General features: G+C 46.6%; 1 protein-coding gene across 1 annotated transcript; it reads right to left on the reverse strand.

Moving 5' to 3' along the window:
• Nucleotides 1-207: 207 nt before the first annotated feature.
• Nucleotides 208-17,875, reverse strand: AP3M2 (adaptor related protein complex 3 subunit mu 2). The gene is made up of 9 exons (XM_068971236.1): nt 17,845-17,875; nt 15,814-16,151; nt 10,252-10,423; nt 9,106-9,243; nt 4,670-4,755; nt 4,291-4,424; nt 2,506-2,713; nt 2,115-2,259; nt 208-776 (listed from the first exon to the last, which is right to left on the reverse strand). Exons 2-9 carry the CDS (start codon nt 16,084-16,086, stop codon nt 676-678), a joined length of 1,257 nt encoding a protein of 418 aa, XP_068827337.1. The 5' UTR covers nt 16,087-16,151; nt 17,845-17,875; the 3' UTR covers nt 208-675.
• Nucleotides 17,876-19,068: the final 1,193 nt, after the last annotated feature.

Genomic DNA, 19,068 nt, shown 5'->3' on the forward strand with positions numbered 1-19,068 from the left:
GCAGGTGGCCCTCAGCCTCTGCAAGCTGGTGGGAGTGGCGTCCCAGCCTCTGAGGGAAAGGTCTCATCCCGCTGGGGCTTCCGTGTCAGCAGGGGGATCCAACTAAAGAAGCTTCCAGTTCGCTTCTAGAAGTACAGATCTTTATGCCTGTATACAAACAGAGGGCTCAGAAGGAAACTCACTCCACTCGGTACCTCGCAGCCCCTCCTGGGGTGGAGATGGGTGCCCCTCTCTCTTAACTTTAATGGGGGTGCATACACTCCATGCCTTCCAAGAAACCTTCCTCCACTAACATTCGTTTCCTTCCAAGTGCGTGCTCTAATTCTTTTCTCCCTGGGGTTAAAAAAAAACAAAGAAGTCTTCCCTTGGCTGAAGAAAATTACAGCCGAACGAGTAACAAATGCTGGTCTTTTTCACACGCGGTCAGGCACCTCCCGCTGCGACCCACGCCTCTGCTCTGAGAACTGGGTTGGAGATGCTGGTGGGTGGGTCCTGCCCCGGCCCCCGGCGACCCTGTCTCCCTGGATTCACTCCACGGTGCTGACGGCTAAGGAAAACGGGAGCCTGTGGTCCAGAGGGGGCACAGACCTACGAGACAGGCTGATAGGTTTTACTTCTAGACAGGTTAAGAAATGAAAAAGTGTTCATGACCGTCTGCTTTGCGAAATTCTCGCTTCAGGTTCGAACTTGGAACTTCCCAGCTTTGGTCATGTACTTTATGCCCTTGAAGGGTTTGTACTTCTCTCCATACATATCCAGACGATTCACTTTGAGGCCTGCAAGGAAGGAAGGTAAGCATTATTCCAAAGAAGCAGGTAGCATAACTGGTTAATTCATGTCAACTCAAAGAGCTCCAAGGGCTGGAGAAAGCTGTAACCGTGAACCGGAAAAATGTGTGTGTGTTCAGTCGCTCAGTTGTGTCCTACTCTTTGGGATGCTATGGGTCCTTTGGACCGTAGCCCGCCAGGCTCCTCTCTCCATGGGATTCTCCAGGCAAGAATACTGGAGTGGGTTTCCATTTCCTTCTCCAAGAGATCTTTCTAACCCAGGGATCGAACCCGAGTCTCCTGCATCTCCGGTATCGCAGGCCGATTCTTTACCATTCCGCTACCTGGGAACCTACACTTAATTATGTCACTTAAACACAGCTGACAGGTTCTTCACCCCTGGAACATAGGCTGAAAATAAAAACCTGCTCCAATAAAAAGCCAGCCAATGAGATCTGTCCCTGTGGTGCAAAGGGCAGAAAGTTATATGCAGGCTGAAATGACGGTAAGGAAAAATAAGACCACTCCAGATTTTTCTCAAAGTTATGGGGTTGAACATATGAATTCATAATAACAGAATTAAGAAATCCATAATCAAATAAAGGTATAACTGAGTGAATAAACTAATGATGACAAGTGATGAATTAATTCTTCAGTGCTTCTTAAATATTCTCACTGGACTAAGAAAAGAACATTTTATACTATTCAGAGCTTTAAAGTTTATTAAGCATTTTAAGATGAAAAGAGCTTATCGTTTAAATGAATTCTGATCACTTAAACTAGATGTGGTCCGTTGGCAAAGAAAACAAGAACTTCATATAAAGGTGAAGCCATCTCCTATCCATCCAAAAGGGTCATTCTAAGAATTAAATAAGAAAATAGATGAGAAGAGCTTAAATTAGTGCCTGGCACGTAGTAGACACCTGCAGAGGTAACAAGTCTTGATATCCCCCTGGGTGGTGGGGTGTAAACTACAGTCGATAACTCAGGTCAGCTGAGTGTTCTACATGATCACAGCACACATGAAATCTTCTGAAATTGGGGGAAAGGAGGGAATTCTTTTCACTCACCAGCTGAGAATGCAGATACATCCCCGTACTGAAGACTCTGGGATGCCCCAACCAGTGCCCCCAGGGTGACTCAACAATGGCTCATGAGCACTTTCATCTCCAATACTGATGGAGGGTCACAGAGTTCCTCCAGAAATGGGCTGGGAAAGATCTGACTAAAGATCACATATCAGCTAACGAAACCCAACTCTGTGGACAGGGAGTGGCCAGGGGGCCTTTGTGACATCACCGCCTTGGGCCCCTGCCTTCCCCCAACCCTGAGCTGGGCGTCACTCACCAGAAATGGCCAGCTGCTGGATCTTAAACTGCAGGTTGATCGTGGGGTTCTCATCCGGTTTGGAAGCTCCGGCCTGGAGACTCATGGTTCCCTTCAAACTTGGGAGCTTCTGGGGATTTATTTTTCCTACATCCCAAGAGAGCATCTCCAAAGAGAGAGAAAAGAAGGAAGTTATGGTGGAAACTGCACCTGGGACGCCTGAGCTCACTGTGTTCTTATGACCTCCTGGGGGTTTCTCAGAAGAGAACGCTACTTGTTCCTGTGAATTATCTCGGTGTCCTCAACCACATCCCTCTGGTCAAGCTCGCCTTTCCACAAGACAGAAAGGAGTGTTGCAGAGCTCCTGCTATTTCGAACACGGGCTACTCGAACCTCCTGTGTATTCTCCTACCTTGGTGACTGGGTCAAACGTGTGTGTCCCCTGAGACGGTGTGAGGCTCATGTTCAGGACGCCTCTGGGCATCTGGCTGGTGACGGTCACCCCCTCTATGGTCTTCCCCATGGTCTGCTTAGGCCCCACCGTTATTTCAAAGCGGCCGAGTGAGCTACTGTCCCGGAAGCTGATGTTATGTTTAACGTACACTGGAATCGCCACCAGGCTGGAAAAGAGAGGAGACAAAAAGCCCACATCGTCAATGTATCGGAAAAACGGCCACTTCTCGCTTTTCTGTTCTGATGGCAGCTTTTCCTCCCTCACCTCCGTCTTTGTCTTACAGAGTATGCAGAGAAAAACCCTCTAGACGTCTTTGATCGTTTCCTTTCTGTAAATCTAAGATGTTGATTAGTAAGTCAACTAACTCTTCTAACGACTCAGAATGAAATCAACAAAACCAAAGAGCGGACTCGGTGGACTCTGAGGAACAGGCGCAGCAAACAGAAATCACATTTCCATGCTTTACCGTTTTGCATGTGACCGATAATTATCCGCACTTGGGAAAGTAACATTCATACCTCATGGGGCTTTTACAAATTTGTGAGAGTGCTTTTAACTTGACTTTGATCCTTACAAAAACCCCTAAGGATGGGGTCGGTGTGATCTGACAGAGAAACTGCAGGGTGATACTAAAGTTGCAACCATCCTTGGCATCTGTGGAGTACTATTTCCTGGGGCCAGCACGACCCTACAGGTTTTCCCTTGATTACTCATTTAATCCCCCCCATAAGTATGAGGCAGGCATTGCTTCTGTCCTGATGTCATTAATACTGATGTCCTTACACTTTACTGAGGTTAACTATTCAATAACTTGCCAAGGTCATGTATCATCAGTACTGCAGGTGGGGCTTAAGTACGGGCAGTCTGATTCCAGAGCCTCTGCTCTCAAGCACTCAGATATTTCCCCAAATTATGTATTCCGAATCCCACAGGAAGGCCTCAGTGGCTGAGAGGTCCAAGGCTCTCTTCAATCTACACATCTTCTCTACGCCTCCCCTCAAAAGAACTGAGTCCATAGTAAAGAGAATGGTTAAGACCCCAAATCACTGAATCGTATGGCTCTTCAGAGTACCATTCACTGCTTTTTTGGGGTGAAAGGGACTGAAATACAGGTGTGTTCTCAGATTCCAATCTGAGGAAAAAGCATTCCTGTTTAGGCACACAACAATAACAAAACTAACGGCAGCAAACATAATGAGCACTTACTTTGTGCGGAAGCCACTATTTAGAGTTTCTTATTTAACCCTCATAACAAGGCACCTTTATTATTTTCAAGTTACTTATTACTTTACTGTTGATGTTTAGTCGCTCAGTCGTGTCCGACTCTTTTGTGACCCCGTGGGCTGTAGCCTGCCAGGCTCCTCTGTCCATAGGATTTCCCAGGCAAGAATGCTGGAGTGGGTGGCCATTTCCTTCTCCAGGGGGTCTTCCGGACCCATGGATTGAACCCGCGTCTCCTGCATTAGCAGGTAGATTCTTTCCCACTGAGCCAGCAGGGAAGCCCCTTACTTCATCACGTGTTACTTTCACTACTTCAGCTTTCCTAGATAAAACAGACGCGGGGAAGGATAAACAACTCACCCGAGCTTACCTGATTAGTTACCTGGAGCCCAGGTAACTCCAGAGCCTGAGTTCTTCATCGCTGCGGATACTGTGTCCAAACACACACACACACACACACACACACACACACGCACACACACGCACGCACGCACTCCGCCCCCAGGTTCGTGAGCCGCTTACTTCTGCGCGCTGACGTGGTAGGACAGCAGGCGGAAGTTGCCGTCGGGGGGGATGAAGGAGAGGATGCGCTCGGACTCCCAGCGCTTGAAGCGGACGCAGGGGTGGAAGCTGACATCGTCCAGCAGCCTGGGGTTCTGGGCGACATCAACCAACAGCCACAGGTGGGAATTAGAACCACGCATCTTTCAGGAAAGTAACTTAGGTGCTGCTTTCACGAAAACACATGCACACATTCTGTTGTTACTCTGGACATTCGAGGCCGCCCGTGAGCGTTGTGGCTGGCCCTGACCATCCCTTCCGGTTCCATCCCCTCCCGCCGCTCTGTCTTTCCAGAAGCATCTAACTTCCCAAGGACTAGATCTCTGGCCCAGGATTTTACCATGAAGGAAAGTGTCAGGTCAGGCATTCCGGTCAGCTTGACGCAGGCGTCAATCACCCCCTGGATCTCGGCAGTGATAGTGGACCCTGAGACGGGATGAGACAGGAAGAAGGTGAGACCCGCTCTGTCCTTCCCAACGAACTTAACTCCTTCCTCCCTCCTTAGCGCTCTCTTCCCCTCCCATCCCATTTCCTTCCTTCCTTCCTCCTCCCCGCCCGTTCTTCCTTCCTTCTGTCCATCCATCCATCTGAATCATCTACCCAGTCCACCTGTCCTCGCAAACCTTTATCAACTGCACAGCAAACACAAGACACTCTGATGAAGCAACGGGGATAAAGACTGGTGAGACTGTTAGCCTGGAGGAGCTATCTAGTGCCGGGATCAAACACAACATCGCTATCTTGACCAAGGGTTCGGAACACTGGATTCACATCAGGAACTGCTCTCCCTGCAGGCACCAAGGGCCTCCCGTGTGGCTTGGCTGGTTAAGGAATCCGCCTGCAATGTGGGAGGTCTGGGTCCGATCCCTGGGTTGAGAAGATCCCCTGGAGAAGGGAAAGGCGACCAACTCCAGTATTCTGGCCTGGAGAATGCCATGGACAGTATATTCACTTCACAGGCCCCCCAAGGAGCTCTGATGCCAAATAGAACTGACACTTTTGTCTTCAGTTCACAGGCTCTCTCTCCTGCAGCCCCTGCAACCACTTCTTTCTTTCAAGTGTTCCTTTCTCCTAACCCTTCCTATTTTCTGGTTTTCCTGCTCTTCTCCTTCTGGTATGATCACACTGAAACTTGTTCATCTTTTCTGTTGCTGATAGACATTTGGGACCTTTCCAGTCTGGGGATAATATGAAAAGCTGCTGTGCTTACTTGGTTTTAAAGCCTCATCAGTTACTTTTCTTTCTTTATGCGTCTCAGTCCAGTCATCCTGAGCTACGTAATTTTCCAGCAATATTTCACTCTTCTTAAGAGTGTTTGCACCTGCTTTGCTACCAGATCCGTGCAGCCTGTACTGACTCCTACTCATTCTATTGATGAAGCATGTGTGAGCTTTATACTTAGGTCTGGGTGGGAGGAGACCTCTCTTTTCCCCTTTCTCGCCCCCTCACTAGACTTTCAGGACGCTTCCTGCAGCCACAGGCCCCGTCTTCGTCACCATCACATGCCCACTGCCTGGTGCTCAGCTACAGCACCGTGGATTCTCCGTAAGCACTTGCTAGATAAATGAGTTCGCTCATGTGAAGAGAACTTTCTATAAATTCCCACACTCTAAGCACTTGTAGTTGTGTTAACCTCTCTGAATGGATAGAAAAGAAGACGACTCGGAATTTCAGTGATTAAACTTCCGTTCTGCCCCGACAACTGAGAGTCAAATACTTCCAAAAGGACATCTCATCAACAAGAGATCAGTTTGTTACTTTTTCACTTGAGAGGATAAAAACCACTGAAAATGTGAGCCCAGCATGGGTCTATATCATGTTTTTCCAAGGCTTTTCTTCAGCGTTGTTGAGGTATAGTCAACAAATAAAAACTGTGTATTAAAACACATACACCCTGGGAAGTGATCACCATGATGAAGCTGACTAACACGTCCATCACCTCACACAGTTAGTTAGGTTTTTGTGGTGAGAGCCCTTAAAACTTTCCCTTTTAGTAAATTTCAAGTAGATGATATACCTGTGAGGTGGCAGATGTGATAATTTAACTAGCTGGGGTCGGGGGGGAATCCTTTCACAAGGTACATGTAGATCAAATCACCATAATCAACATTCCAAATACCTTACAAGTTTGTCAGTTACACTCAATAACATGGAAAAGAAAGTACACTGCGGCAGTCACCGTGCTGCGTGGTCAATCTCCAGAACTTCTTCATCATGCAGAACTGAAGCTTGGCACCTCTCACCAACCTCTCCCCACTCCTGTCCTCCCGACTCCTGGTAACCACCTTCTACTCTCTGCTTCTGCAGACCTGACTGTTGCAGATTCCACATATAAGGTGAGCCCGGCACTGGTCCACATCAGGTTTTTCTACGTGCGATCACGCCACGTTTATCTTCCTGCGTCCGGCTTCCTTCACCCAGCACCATGTCCCCCAGGTTCACCCGTGTGTTCACACACGGCAGGATTTACTTCTTCACACAGCCGAGTGACGTTCCTGTGTGTGAGGGTGTCTGCCGCACGTCTTCCTTATCCATCAGCCATCAGCAGACACTTGGTTTGTTCCCACGCCTTGGCTGCTGCCAACAATGCCGCTGTGAACACGGGGGTGCGGACGCCTCTTGGAGATACTAACTCCATTTCCGCTGGGTCTAGGCCCAGGAGTGGGACTGCTGGGTCACTAGGGAGTTTCGGTTTCTTGAGGCGCCTCCATACTGCTTCCACGGGGGCTGCACCAGTTTACATTTCCCCCAGCAAGTGCATAGGGCTCCCCTTTCTCCACACCACTGCCAGCACCTGTTATGTCTTTTGTCTTTTTGATATGAGGTGCGAGTGATTCCTCACTGTGGTTCTGACTCGCTTTTCCCCAATGACACTGAGCACATTTTCGTTTACCTGCTGGCCATTCGTAGGCTTTCCTGAAGTGCGTCTCTTTGGATCCTTTGTGTGCTAAGTCGCTTCAGTCGTGTCCGACTCTGCGACCCCAAGGACTGCAGCCCGCCAGGCTCCCCTGTCCATGGGGCTTCTCCAGGCAAGAACACGAGTGGGTTGCCACGTCCTTCTCCAGGGGATCTTCCCAATCCAGGGATTGAACCCACGTCTCTTAAGTCTCTCCTGCACTGGCAGGCAGGTTCTTTACCACTAGTGCCGCTTTCAGATCCTATGCTCACTTTTTTAGTGAGATTATCTGGGTCTTTTTTTTTTGCTATTGAACTATATAAGTTTCTCATGTATTTTGGATATTAACCTCTTATCAGATATATAATTTGCATACATTTCCTCTCATTTGCACGCTGTCTTTTTCCTCTGACTGGTTCCTTTCTTGTATGGAGGCTTTTATTTTGATACAATGCTATTGGTCTATTTTTCCTTTTGAAGCCTTTGCTTTGGTATCATATCTTGAAAAAAAAAAAAAACACCACTGCCCAGATCAGTGTCAAGAAGCTCTGTTCCTATTTTCTACTAGTAGGTTTTATGGTTCCAGGTCTTACATTTAGGTCCTTAATACGTTGTGAGCTGGATTTTGTGGGTGGTGTGAGATTAAGGGTGATTTTATTCTTCTATATGTGAACATCCAATTTTCCCAACACCACCCCCTGCAGAGACTAGCCTTTCCCCATCGCATGTGCTTGGCACGCTTTCTGAAGACCAGTTGGCAGATTTATTGCCGAGTCTCCTACTCCGCCTCACTGGTGTACATGTCTACTTTTATGACCTTACCTACAGTTGTTTTTTAAATGTTTGCTTGTTAGCTTTGGCTGCGCTGGGTCCTCACTGCTGCATGCAGGCTTCCTCTAGTTGTGGCGAGCGGGGGCTCCTCTCCAGTTACGCTGCCTGGGCCTCTTCTCACAGTGGCTTCCCTTGCTGTGGAGCACAGGCTCCCGGCGTGCAGGCTTCAGTACCTGTGGCACGCGGGCTCAGCAGCTGTGGCTTGAGGGCTTAGCTGCCCCTTAGCAAGTGGGACCTTCCGGGACTAAGGATTGAACCCACATCCCCCACATTGGCAGGTGGATTCTTAACTGCTGGACCACTAGGGAAGTCCACCTTACAGTTCTGATTACCATAATTTTGTAATATATTTTGAAATCTAGAATTGTGAAGTCTCCAGCTTTGTTCTTGCTCAAGACTGCTTTGGTGATTTGAGGTTTTTGTGGTTCCATACGAGTTTTGTTTTTTCTATTTCTATAAAGAATGCCATTGAGATCTAATGTGGCTAGTATTTGGGATTCTGACGCGGATGTCTTTGGATATTTCAAACATTTTAACAACACTGATTCTCCCAATCCATGAAAATATAGCATCTTCCCATTTATTTGCTATTTCCTCCATCAACACTTTGCAGTTTTCAGGGTATAAGTTGCTTTGGTTAAGTTTATTCCTATGTATTTTATTCTTTTTGTTGCTATTGTAAATGGGGTTGTTTTCTCAGCTCCCTTTTTGGATAGTTTGTTGTTTGTGTACAGAAACATCACTGTACAAGGTCAGTGTACAAAACACTGTACGTTTGTGTACAAAACCATATTGATTTCATATCTGCAACTGTATTACGTTTGTTAGCTCCCACAGTGTTAGGCTGGAGTCTTTAGAGTTTCTCCATGTAGGATCTCATCATCTACATCATGATATTTTGGTCCAGTCCTAATACACAATGCTTCACACAAAGTGGACACTAAGTTAGATGAATGGCCTTAAATGGGGGACAATTCTGATAACTAGCGAGCGCTGTCTGAGAGGGGCCTCTGTTTTCACAATCCTGTAAACAGGCTGAAAGCACCCACCTGATTTGTCAATGATGGCATCAATCTCTTCAATCACATCAAAATAGGCCTCATTGTTGGTGTATTTCACCCCCGTTCGTCGCCAAGGTACCACGGACAACTGCCCAGTGGGAAGCTGGTCGCCCACGTTGGTGCTTCCTGAGACAATGAATATTGTAATTAGATGAAACCAATTACCTAATAACCAGAGAACACGTCCCTAAAAGTTTCTGTGCATCCACTAATTACATGCTTACTTGAAGTTTTCCAAAATAAAGATTATAGTTTTCCCAAATTCTATCTTGGTAACCTAGTCCATTTAAAACACTTGTCCCCAGTTGGTGTGCCTCCTCAGGCAGAATACAGGTAAGAAAGTTACCTGAGAAACAGCATATTATTTTGGTTTTGAAAGTAACCTGAACTCGGTCTCTCAAATTCCCTAATAGCTTGCAGCTTAAATAATGCATTGGGTTTCAGTAGGGATGGTAATCCACATATTGATATAAAAATTTCATGGGTAAAACAATATCCTAACTCGTTTTAAAAAATTCCACCTGTCCATACATTATCCATCTCACCAAAGAAGATAAAAATATATATATACACTGTATGTTAAAAGTGATTATGAGCTCATTTCATGTTCTTTGTGCTTTTCTGTATTTCTGACCTTCTGCAATAATCATGCGCTGCTTCTACAATCAGGAAGAAACCTGACGACTATTAACGATTGGGTTATTTTAGTTTTTGGCTGTGCTGGGTCTCCTCGCAGTGCATGGGTTTCTCGTTGCAGACCACAGGCTCTAGGGCACACAGGCGAAGCAGTTCTGGGGCACGGTCTTAGCTGTTCCAGGGCCTGTGGAATCTTCGCAGACCAGGGGTCTGACCGGTGTCCCTTGCATTGCAAGGCACATTTTAAACCACTGGGCCATAAGGGAAGCCCAGGGAAAATTCCTTTTAAAAGGAGAACAGTTTATTCTGTCATTGAAATCAGAAATATTTTCTACACATACAAAAGTTTTATTTTAGGTTATACTAAAGACTACAAAGAACAAAATGAAAGCACCTGGACATTTGAGATCCCCCAAAACAAGCACTCAAAACAAGGCACAACAGAGGACTAAGCCACACTCAGGATGGTGGCCGCCTCCCGCGGGGCCCCTCTCGTACCTGTGATGGTGTTGACAACAGTTCGAAGGATAGTGGGCGGCTTTATCAGCTCTTTGAGGATGTTCGACTCGGTAGCCAGTGGAAACCCATTGTCAAGCATCTCTTCCAACACCTCATAAACCACAACCACATTGTCTTTTATCACTGGCTCCGAACAGACTCCAAAATAATCCTGATGAAAACACAATACACGTATATATTTATCACTCAGAGACTGCGATGGGTGAAGGAACACGCCCAGAGATTATCGGGTAATGTCCACGTGTGTTTACGCAGCGTTTCTGGGACCTTCTTCTACAATAAGGGGATGAAGCATAACCCTGGTTCTCTTAGGCAGCCCAGTTTGGTGGAAAGAAAACTAGACTGGATTATAACGCAAGTATCATTAATAACTTCTTTCATGAGTCATTTAATCCCTTTGGGTTAGTTTCTTCAACTAATATGAAGAATACAAAACTGAGACTAGACTATTACGTGGTTTTGAACATGAATTTGAATGAACTATGTGAAATGATAATATCTGATACAATATTATCAGTTCAGTTCAGTTCAGTCGCTCAGTCGTGTCCGACTCTTTGCAACCCCATGAATCGCAGCCTGCCAGGCCTCCCTGTCCATCACTAACTCCCGGAGTTCACTCAGACTCACATCCATCGAGTCAGTGATGCCATCCAGCCACCTCATCCTCTGTCGTCCCCTTCTCCTCCTGCCCCCAATCCCTCCCAGCATCAGTCTTTTCCAATGAGTCAACTCTTCACATGAGGTGGCCAAAGTACTGGAGTTTCAGCTTCAGCATCATTCCCTCCAAAGAAATCCCAGGGCTGATCTCCTTCAGAATGGACTGGTTGGATCTCCTTGCAGTCCGAGGGACTCTCAAGAGTCTTCTCCAACACCACAGTTCAAAAGCATCAATTCTTCGGTGCTCAGCTTTCTTCACAGTCCAACTCACATCCATACATGACTACTGGAAAAACCATAGCCTTGACTAGACAAGGCTTGACTAGGACCTTTGTTGGCAAAGTAATGTCTCTGCTTTTGAATATGCTATCTAGGTTGGTCATAACTTTTCTTCCAAGGAGTAAGCGTCTTTTAATTTCATGGCTGCAATCACCATCTGCAGTGATTTTGGAGCCCCTCAAAATAAAATTTTTAACTCTTACTGTTGTGCTATTCCTCAACATTCATGGAGCAAAAGAGAACTGAGAGAGAGATGAAATGAGGGGTGTGAGCTAGCACACCAGAAAATCTCTTTGGATCATCCTTTTTCTAAGATGCTAGGATTCTAATAACACTTGGTCCCTTTATTAAAAAAGGCTAAACTTAGTCACTAAATTATCTGGGTTGTGGGAAAAGCACTGAATTCCAAATCAGAATGCCTGGGCAATAATCTTAATTGTCAGCTACTTGATTAATTCACGCTAACTAATTAGGTCTCGATTTCTCTAGTAGTATAATCTGGATAATACCCTGCATGAACACACAGGGTTGTAAAAACTAAGCATGATGGATTAAATGAGAACATGTATGAAAGTGCTTTGTAAACTCTAAAGCACTATGTAAACTGTGATGCACCATGATGAAATGATGCAGAGAGAAAGGCCTGTAGGCACCTGGCGTGCCCTTCTTGACAATATCTGTGCTTCTGCTGCTGGGCCGCTCAGATGGTCAGAGAGTCCTCTAAGAATTCATCCACTGATGGGAAATGCACCCCTTTTGACAAAGCCCATTCTATTCATGGGCAGTGCTGATCCTTAGAAAGTCCTTTCTTTGGCTAAATTGAAACCTGCTTCCTAGATATGCTTTACAGAACAAGGTTACATAACAGCCCCACAGTGATCAGAGGGCCCAGACAACATTTGCCTTCAATTCTCCTTCTCAGGGCCAAACTCCCCGTTTGGTCCTGCTACTGTTCACGCTACGGTAAGGTTTCTAGATTGTTTCACTTTCTTGCCATTTCTTTGGATTTGTCCTAATTTTCTAATAGTCTCCTCAAATGATGACATCCAAAACTGAACACAGACGCCAGAGGTGACCTAAATTACATCAGAATGATGTCAACTCCCAGACACATTCCAATATCCAAGAGCACTTAGGAGTCAGGAACGTGTTTCTAAAACAAAAAGATTTTTTCTTTAAAAAATGAAGATTGAAGAGAGGAAAAAAAAGCTACACATTTCCTTCTCATGAGTGATTTCATTTTGAAAAATAAAACTCTTCACTCGAGAAAAGGAAATCCTCCTACATTGTTAGTGAGAATGCCAAATTGGTATAGCCACTACAGAGAACAGGATGGAGGTTCCTTAAAAAGTAAACACAGAACTACCATATGATCCAGCAATCCCATTCCTGGGCATATACCCACACAGAACTGGAATTCAAACAGACACATGCACCCCTATGCTTATAGCAGCACTATTCACAATGGGTGACACACGGATGCAACCTAAGTATCCATCACCAGATGACCGGATAAAGGTGGGGTGCATCTGCACAGTGGAAGACCACCGAGGTGTAAAGAAGAACAGAATAAGGCCATCTGCAGCCACACAGATAGACCTAGACCTTACCATACTAAGTGAAATAAGTCAGACAAAGAAAGACAAATATCATATGATAGCACTTCTACTGGAGAAGGCAATGGCAACCCGCCTGGAGAATCCCATGGAGAGGAACCTGGTAGATTACAGTCCATGGGGTGGCAAGAATCGGACACAATTTAGTGACTAAACCATCACTTATATGTGGAATCTAAAATACAACACAGAGGAACTTATCTGTGAAACAGAAACAGATTCACAGATGTAGAGAACAGACTTGTGGTTGCCAGGGGGGAGGTGAGGTGTGGGAGAGATGGATTGGGAGGTTGGGATCAGCAGATACAAACTACTGTATGGAGAATGGATAAACAACACGGTCCTACTATACAGCCCAGGGAACTATTAATATAGTCAATATGATAAACCATAGTGGAAAACTATGAAAAATGTGCATATATATATATGAAGTGAAGTGAAGTCGCTCAGTCGTGTGCGACTCTTTGCGACCCCATGGACTGTAGCCTGTCAGGCCCCTCTGGGTCCATGGGATTTTCCAGGCAAGATTACTGGAGTGGATTGCCATTTCCTTCTCCAGGGGATCTTCCCAACTCAGGAATCGAACCCGGGTCTCCTGCACTGCAGGCAGATGCTTTACCATCTGAGCCACCAGGGAAGCCCCATATATATATAAATAACTGAATCACTTTGTTATACAGCAGAAATTAACATGATGCTGCAATCAACTATACATCAATAAAATAAGATTTTAAAAACACCTCCCTTGATTTTCTAAATCAAGGAGAATGTGATTTTATCAGTCAGCAGCTGGAAGGGGACAGTACTACAGCAACGCGTGTGTGCTTCCACAGTGGGGTTCCTCCGTCACAGCCCAGCACCAGAGAAAGAACAGAAGCCAGAGAATACACGTCACATAAGACATTCAAATCAGGATGCATCCATTTAAAGACTTCTAACAAATTCTTCCACACTGGCAAGCTGTGAAGTCCCAGGCTTCTAAAGCAGCCACTTCACTGTTTACCCTGATTCCTCTGTGGTTCCAAGTAGATTAAACAACTTTCTTCACTTCCTCTCTTGTAATAAGTTACATAACATCACTATGGAGATACAGAGCAATGGTTAATGGGGTGAAATATCCCGTGTGGAAATCCTAACAAGGCCCAGGCTTGAGCAGCTGAAGATCATAACTGCTGGGTTCTTCTGCATCTTCCACGTACTGGGATTTATAATTCTCAGGTTCTCACCGTGTGAAGGAGCCGATATGCCACTGGAATCCCAGAAGAGCACTACCAGAAAGACTGTGGGGGAAAAACTTAAATATATGCCCATTCTTTGGAGATGAAAGCTGTTCCAAACACATGACATATATTTATAAGAGCAAATGAAAGGACTCTTTTTGACTTGCTTTTTAATGTTTATCAGAAGGTCTGGGTCCTCCTTCTCCCCTCCAACCCCACAATGTCTGTATTCATGTGACTAATTCCAGACTTCACATGACACAGAAGTTAAACCAGAGGACCCTTGATTCTCATGGATCGTTGAGTTATGCAAATAACCACAACCGTGAGAGCTGGAGCAATTCTTTTAGGGAGAGGATGCCACTGTCGGAATCCAGGGTCTAGGCCGCCTGAAATCCTGTCCCGTAACAGGTGCTGACATCCTGGCACAACCAGCCCCCCATGCCTCCAGGATCTCCAAATCTATTCCTGAAGGAAAAACTCCAAGTGAAAACTGCATCTTGGAGAATGTAGCCCTTAAATTTTACAGAAGTGCTAAGCTTGCAACAGGGCCCATCTCTGGTACTCATATGCTGTGGATGAGCACAAACTCAAGCTGAAGGGTGAGTTCCCAAATTAGCCTGCCAGGAAGAATGAAACAAGCATTATTTAGGTTCTTCCAGTTTAAAAAAATATCTTTCCACACCCATCAGTTTTTGATGCAACTCAAAGCAATGCTGTTAACAATGGTTAACATCAAGTCTGCCATAAAAATTAAAAAATCAAGCCTCTCCTTTGGGGCTGGTCTGTTCCCACATCTCAGTATACTATCTCTGCTGTCGGTTTAATAAAAGTTCTGTCTTCTTCAGCTGCCACTGAGCTGAAGCTAGTCTGTTGTTTCGAATCCTTGCTATGACAAGACAAGAGCTGAGAAATCCTGCCTGCTTGAGGTATAATTAACCCACCATTCCAAATCTTTGTTATGATGAGACAAGAACCAAGGGAGAGAGAGAAACCAACCTGACAAAAGCCTTAAAAAAATGGAAACTCCTTAGCTTTGTGAACAAAACGTAGGACAATTCCAGTCTCTAGAACTGAAACGACTTCATAGTCATACTAAGTAGAGTGGCTGTCTCAGGCCACAGGTTCAAAACTGTGCAGTCTGTCATTCAAGATACAACCCATTCAATAAACAGAAACAAGAATCTTATCAGATGGGAGAGGAAGTGAGCAATGTCAGAGTCGTGATTTCTTTTTTAGTTCCTTAAAGTGAAAGTTGCTCAGTCATGTGCGACTCTTTGCGACCCCATGGACTATACAGTTCATGGCATTCTCCAGGCCAGAATACTGGAGTGGGGAGCCTCTTCCTTCTCCAGGGGATCTTCCCAACCCAGGGATAGAACCCAGATCTTCTGCATTGCAGGCAGATTCTTTACTAGCTGAGCCACAAGGGAAGCCCAAGAATACTGGAGTGGGGAGCCTCTTCCTTCTCCAGGGGATCTTCCTGACCCAGGGATAGAACCCAGGTCTCCTGCATTGCAGGCAGATTCTTTACTAGCTGAGCCACAAGGGAAGCCCAAGAATACCGGAGTGGGTAGCCTATCCCTTCTCCAGGGGATGTTCCCGACCCAGGAATCGAACTGGGGTCTCCTGTGTTGCAGGCAGATTTGTTACCAACTGAGCTAACAAGGAAGCCCTTTTAGTTCTTTAACTGAGGCTGAAAACCATGGAAACAAAGCTACAAAGACACTTCATAAGGTCCACGGATGAACCTCCTCACATTCACGCACCTGAAACGTGTCCACAACCCGGTGGAGGAACTCGATGACAAACAGAGGCGGCACCTCCGTCTGGATCACAGCCACAAAAAAGATCTTGTGACGGTAGACACTTAAGAGATAGTGGTGCGGGGTGGGGATAACCGGAGGGACGTTTTCGGCCTCCGTCGCTCGCTCTTGTGCCTCGAAAAAGTAATCACAAACGGAACGGCTAACCACACTCTTCCAGTGTTTCTCCAGGAAAATATCCCCAGAGGAGTTGATCAAGAAAAGACTGTGAATCATGGTGGAGACTGTCAGTGAGTGAAGAGAGTCTTTTTCAGTCTGAAAGCCTCTGCAGATGCTCAGCCCTAAAAAAATAAGAGAAGCTATGGTCAATTGCAGTCAACCAAAGCCCCCTCCGTATCCGTCCAGTAGCCCAAGCTTTCCTACCCATCTTTTAAGACTAGACTCAATCTTCCACCACTGCAGGAGCCAAAAGTGTCCCTCCGTAGGATCCCCAAGGGTAATTAATAGCCATCTCATTTGTCAGTTAATTATATACTGTACAGTTATCTTTAATACTGCCTGAATCATATTAATTTAAAATTCGACTTAATTTTTGAGTGTCTACTTTCTCAAGTGGACTGGGAGCTCCTGGAGAAAAAGAGACCTTGCCTCATGTTTCTGTTGCCTCCTTGTACAGCACCATCTCCTTGCATACCAGAAGGCTTCAAAGAACATGGAGGTGTTCCCTGTATGTGGCAACAACTCACATATAAGAAATGGTTATGTTTGCGTCATCTCATTTGGTAGCCATTGGCCAAACGGGGCCATTGAGCATCTGAAATGTGAAATCTGGTCCAAACTGAGATGTGAATAGAAGACACACACCAGATTTTGAAGGCTTTATATGGAAAAGCATTGTGTTTAAAGACTGACTCACCGACTTAGACAATAAACTTAGGGTTGTTGGCGGGAACAGGTTGGGGGAAGGACAGGGAGTCTGGGGTGGACACTGTACACACTGCTATATTTAAAAGGATAACCAACAAGGACCTACTATACAGTACATGGAACTCTGCTCAATGTTATGTGGCAGCCGGGTTGGGAGGGGAATTTGGGGGAGAACGGAAACATGTATATGTATGACTGAGACCCTTCACTGTTCACCTGAAACTGTCACAACATTGTTAATTAGTTATAGCCAATACAAAAGAAATTTTTAAAAAATTAAGACAGTTTACCAATAATTTAATATCAATTAGATCAATTACTAATTTAACATAAATTTAATATTGATATTTTGGATATACTGGATAAATACAAGCTGTAACATTCTAATGTGGTTAATAGAACATGTAAAATTACATAGCATGTGGGTCTACTGGACAGCGCTGATCCATGGAATGGAGCTGTCCTTGTGGTCTTTATTTACTCGGTCAGACCCCATTCTCGTAAGTCCTTGTTAAGCACAAGGCTCTATATTAGATGCCTTTAAAAAAAAAATCCCTCTGGGGGATCCCCCAGGTCCCTCAGGCGGTGGCATCTCTAATGCCAGTCCCCGGAACGAGGCGCCCGCGCTGGACCCCAGCTGTGGCCACTCGGCGAACTGGTCCAGGTGGTCAAACCGCAAAGGCCTGCTGTTTGTTAACCAAGAGCAGCAGGGCGAGCTTAATCCCTCTGCCCGCGACAGGCCGGCGGGAGGGAGGGGGCGGCGGGGAGCTAGGCTGTGGGGGCGCAGAGGCTGCTGGCTAAAGCGGGTTATTTTTGCTCGGGTCGCGGGGAGGATGGAGGACGCTTGGAGCCCGGGTGTCCACGGGCTGCAAGATCCGAGGGTGAGAAGGGTCTCCCGTCTGCGCACCTGCGTCGCCATGGCAACAGGGTCTCCTCCTCCCCCGACCCCTCCGGCCTGAGTGGCCACCTCCCCAGCCCGGGACTCGGCCCCTCGCCTCTCCCCGCGACATCACGCAGCTCCGAGTGTCGCTCCGGACGCATCCCGTGACCCCGCGCCCCCGCCGCGCGCCCAGCCCCACCCCGGCCCGGACGGTCCGCGATCCTTACCCCGCTCGCTCTTCGCGGAGCCCACCTTGCGGCCGCGCGGACAGGCCCCGCCCCCGGGCGCCCCCGGCCCGCCCGCGACTCACGTCTGAAGGCTGCCGATTGGGCCTCGTCCTCCGCTCTGATTGACCGCGTCCCGCCGCTCTCCCTGTTCTCGGGCTCTAGCCCCCGATTGGCCCTGGCTCACGCTCCGTTAACCTCTGATTGGTGCAGCTCCGGGGCTCTGAGCCCTGATTGGCTGTCGCGAACCGCCTGCGGCCCGCCCGGCTCCGCCTGGTCACCCAGTCACAAAAGGCCCCGGCGCGCTGCGAAGCCACCTGCGTAACCGCGGGATACGCCGGGAAGAGGATGCGGAGAAAGTGTGACTTCCAGGGCACGACTTACGGAACAGCACATCATAGATGATAAGTCGTGAGCAGCAACAACTTCTCTCTACCTAGCAATAACTGGTCTCCGTTAAACAAGTGCGTTTAAAAAGAGACGTGATGCCTTTTCACTTACGTACCTTGAGTAAAGGAGATGTGATTGGCTGTGTAGCGCCGTGTCCAGAGCTCTGGAGCTGAATCCAAAAGGCCTCTTCCAGCCCTAGCTGAACCGCCACCTGCTTGACCTTGGGCAAGGCCCTTCACCTTTCAGATCAGTTCCCAGATCTGGAAATGTGAGGATTGGACAGTTGTTTCTCCAAATTGCATTGGCTCTCTGATGATTTAAGTTTGGCTTCCCCAGAAAAGCATGCGATAGAAGTCAAAAGATTCAAGTTCAGTTCAACGAAAACTTACTTGTTACGGGATGGGATGTGGAAAGGGTTTGCCGTGGCGCCTGGACATTGGATATATTCAATAAGGTGGTCAACTGTGGTGATGATGGTTGTAATCTGAACGAGGAGGGGGTTGCCCTGCCGGTGCTTTGGTTTTCACTTTGAGTGGCAACTTCTGACATGGGCCCGTGATAAATGTTTATTGAAGGTAACGTGGGTTGTTCTTTGCCATACTTGCTAAGGGCAGATATTTGGCTAATTTTGAACTAAACAGGAGAGACAATCCCAACTCAAAATGGCTGCGTGATGAGGAGTCCTGTTAGGTTATGGGCTCTGGTGCCAGAGTGCTTGGGTTTGAATCCTGCTCCAACACTTATCAGCTATGTCCTTGAGAAGGTAACTTAACTTCTCCAAACTTCAACTTCCTTACTTCTCAAATAAAGACAGTAATAGTACCTACTTCAGTAAGT

Source organism: Capricornis sumatraensis, chromosome 4 (genome assembly GCF_032405125.1).
Source record: "Capricornis sumatraensis isolate serow.1 chromosome 4, serow.2, whole genome shotgun sequence".
NCBI classification, from domain to species: domain Eukaryota; kingdom Metazoa; phylum Chordata; class Mammalia; order Artiodactyla; family Bovidae; genus Capricornis; species Capricornis sumatraensis.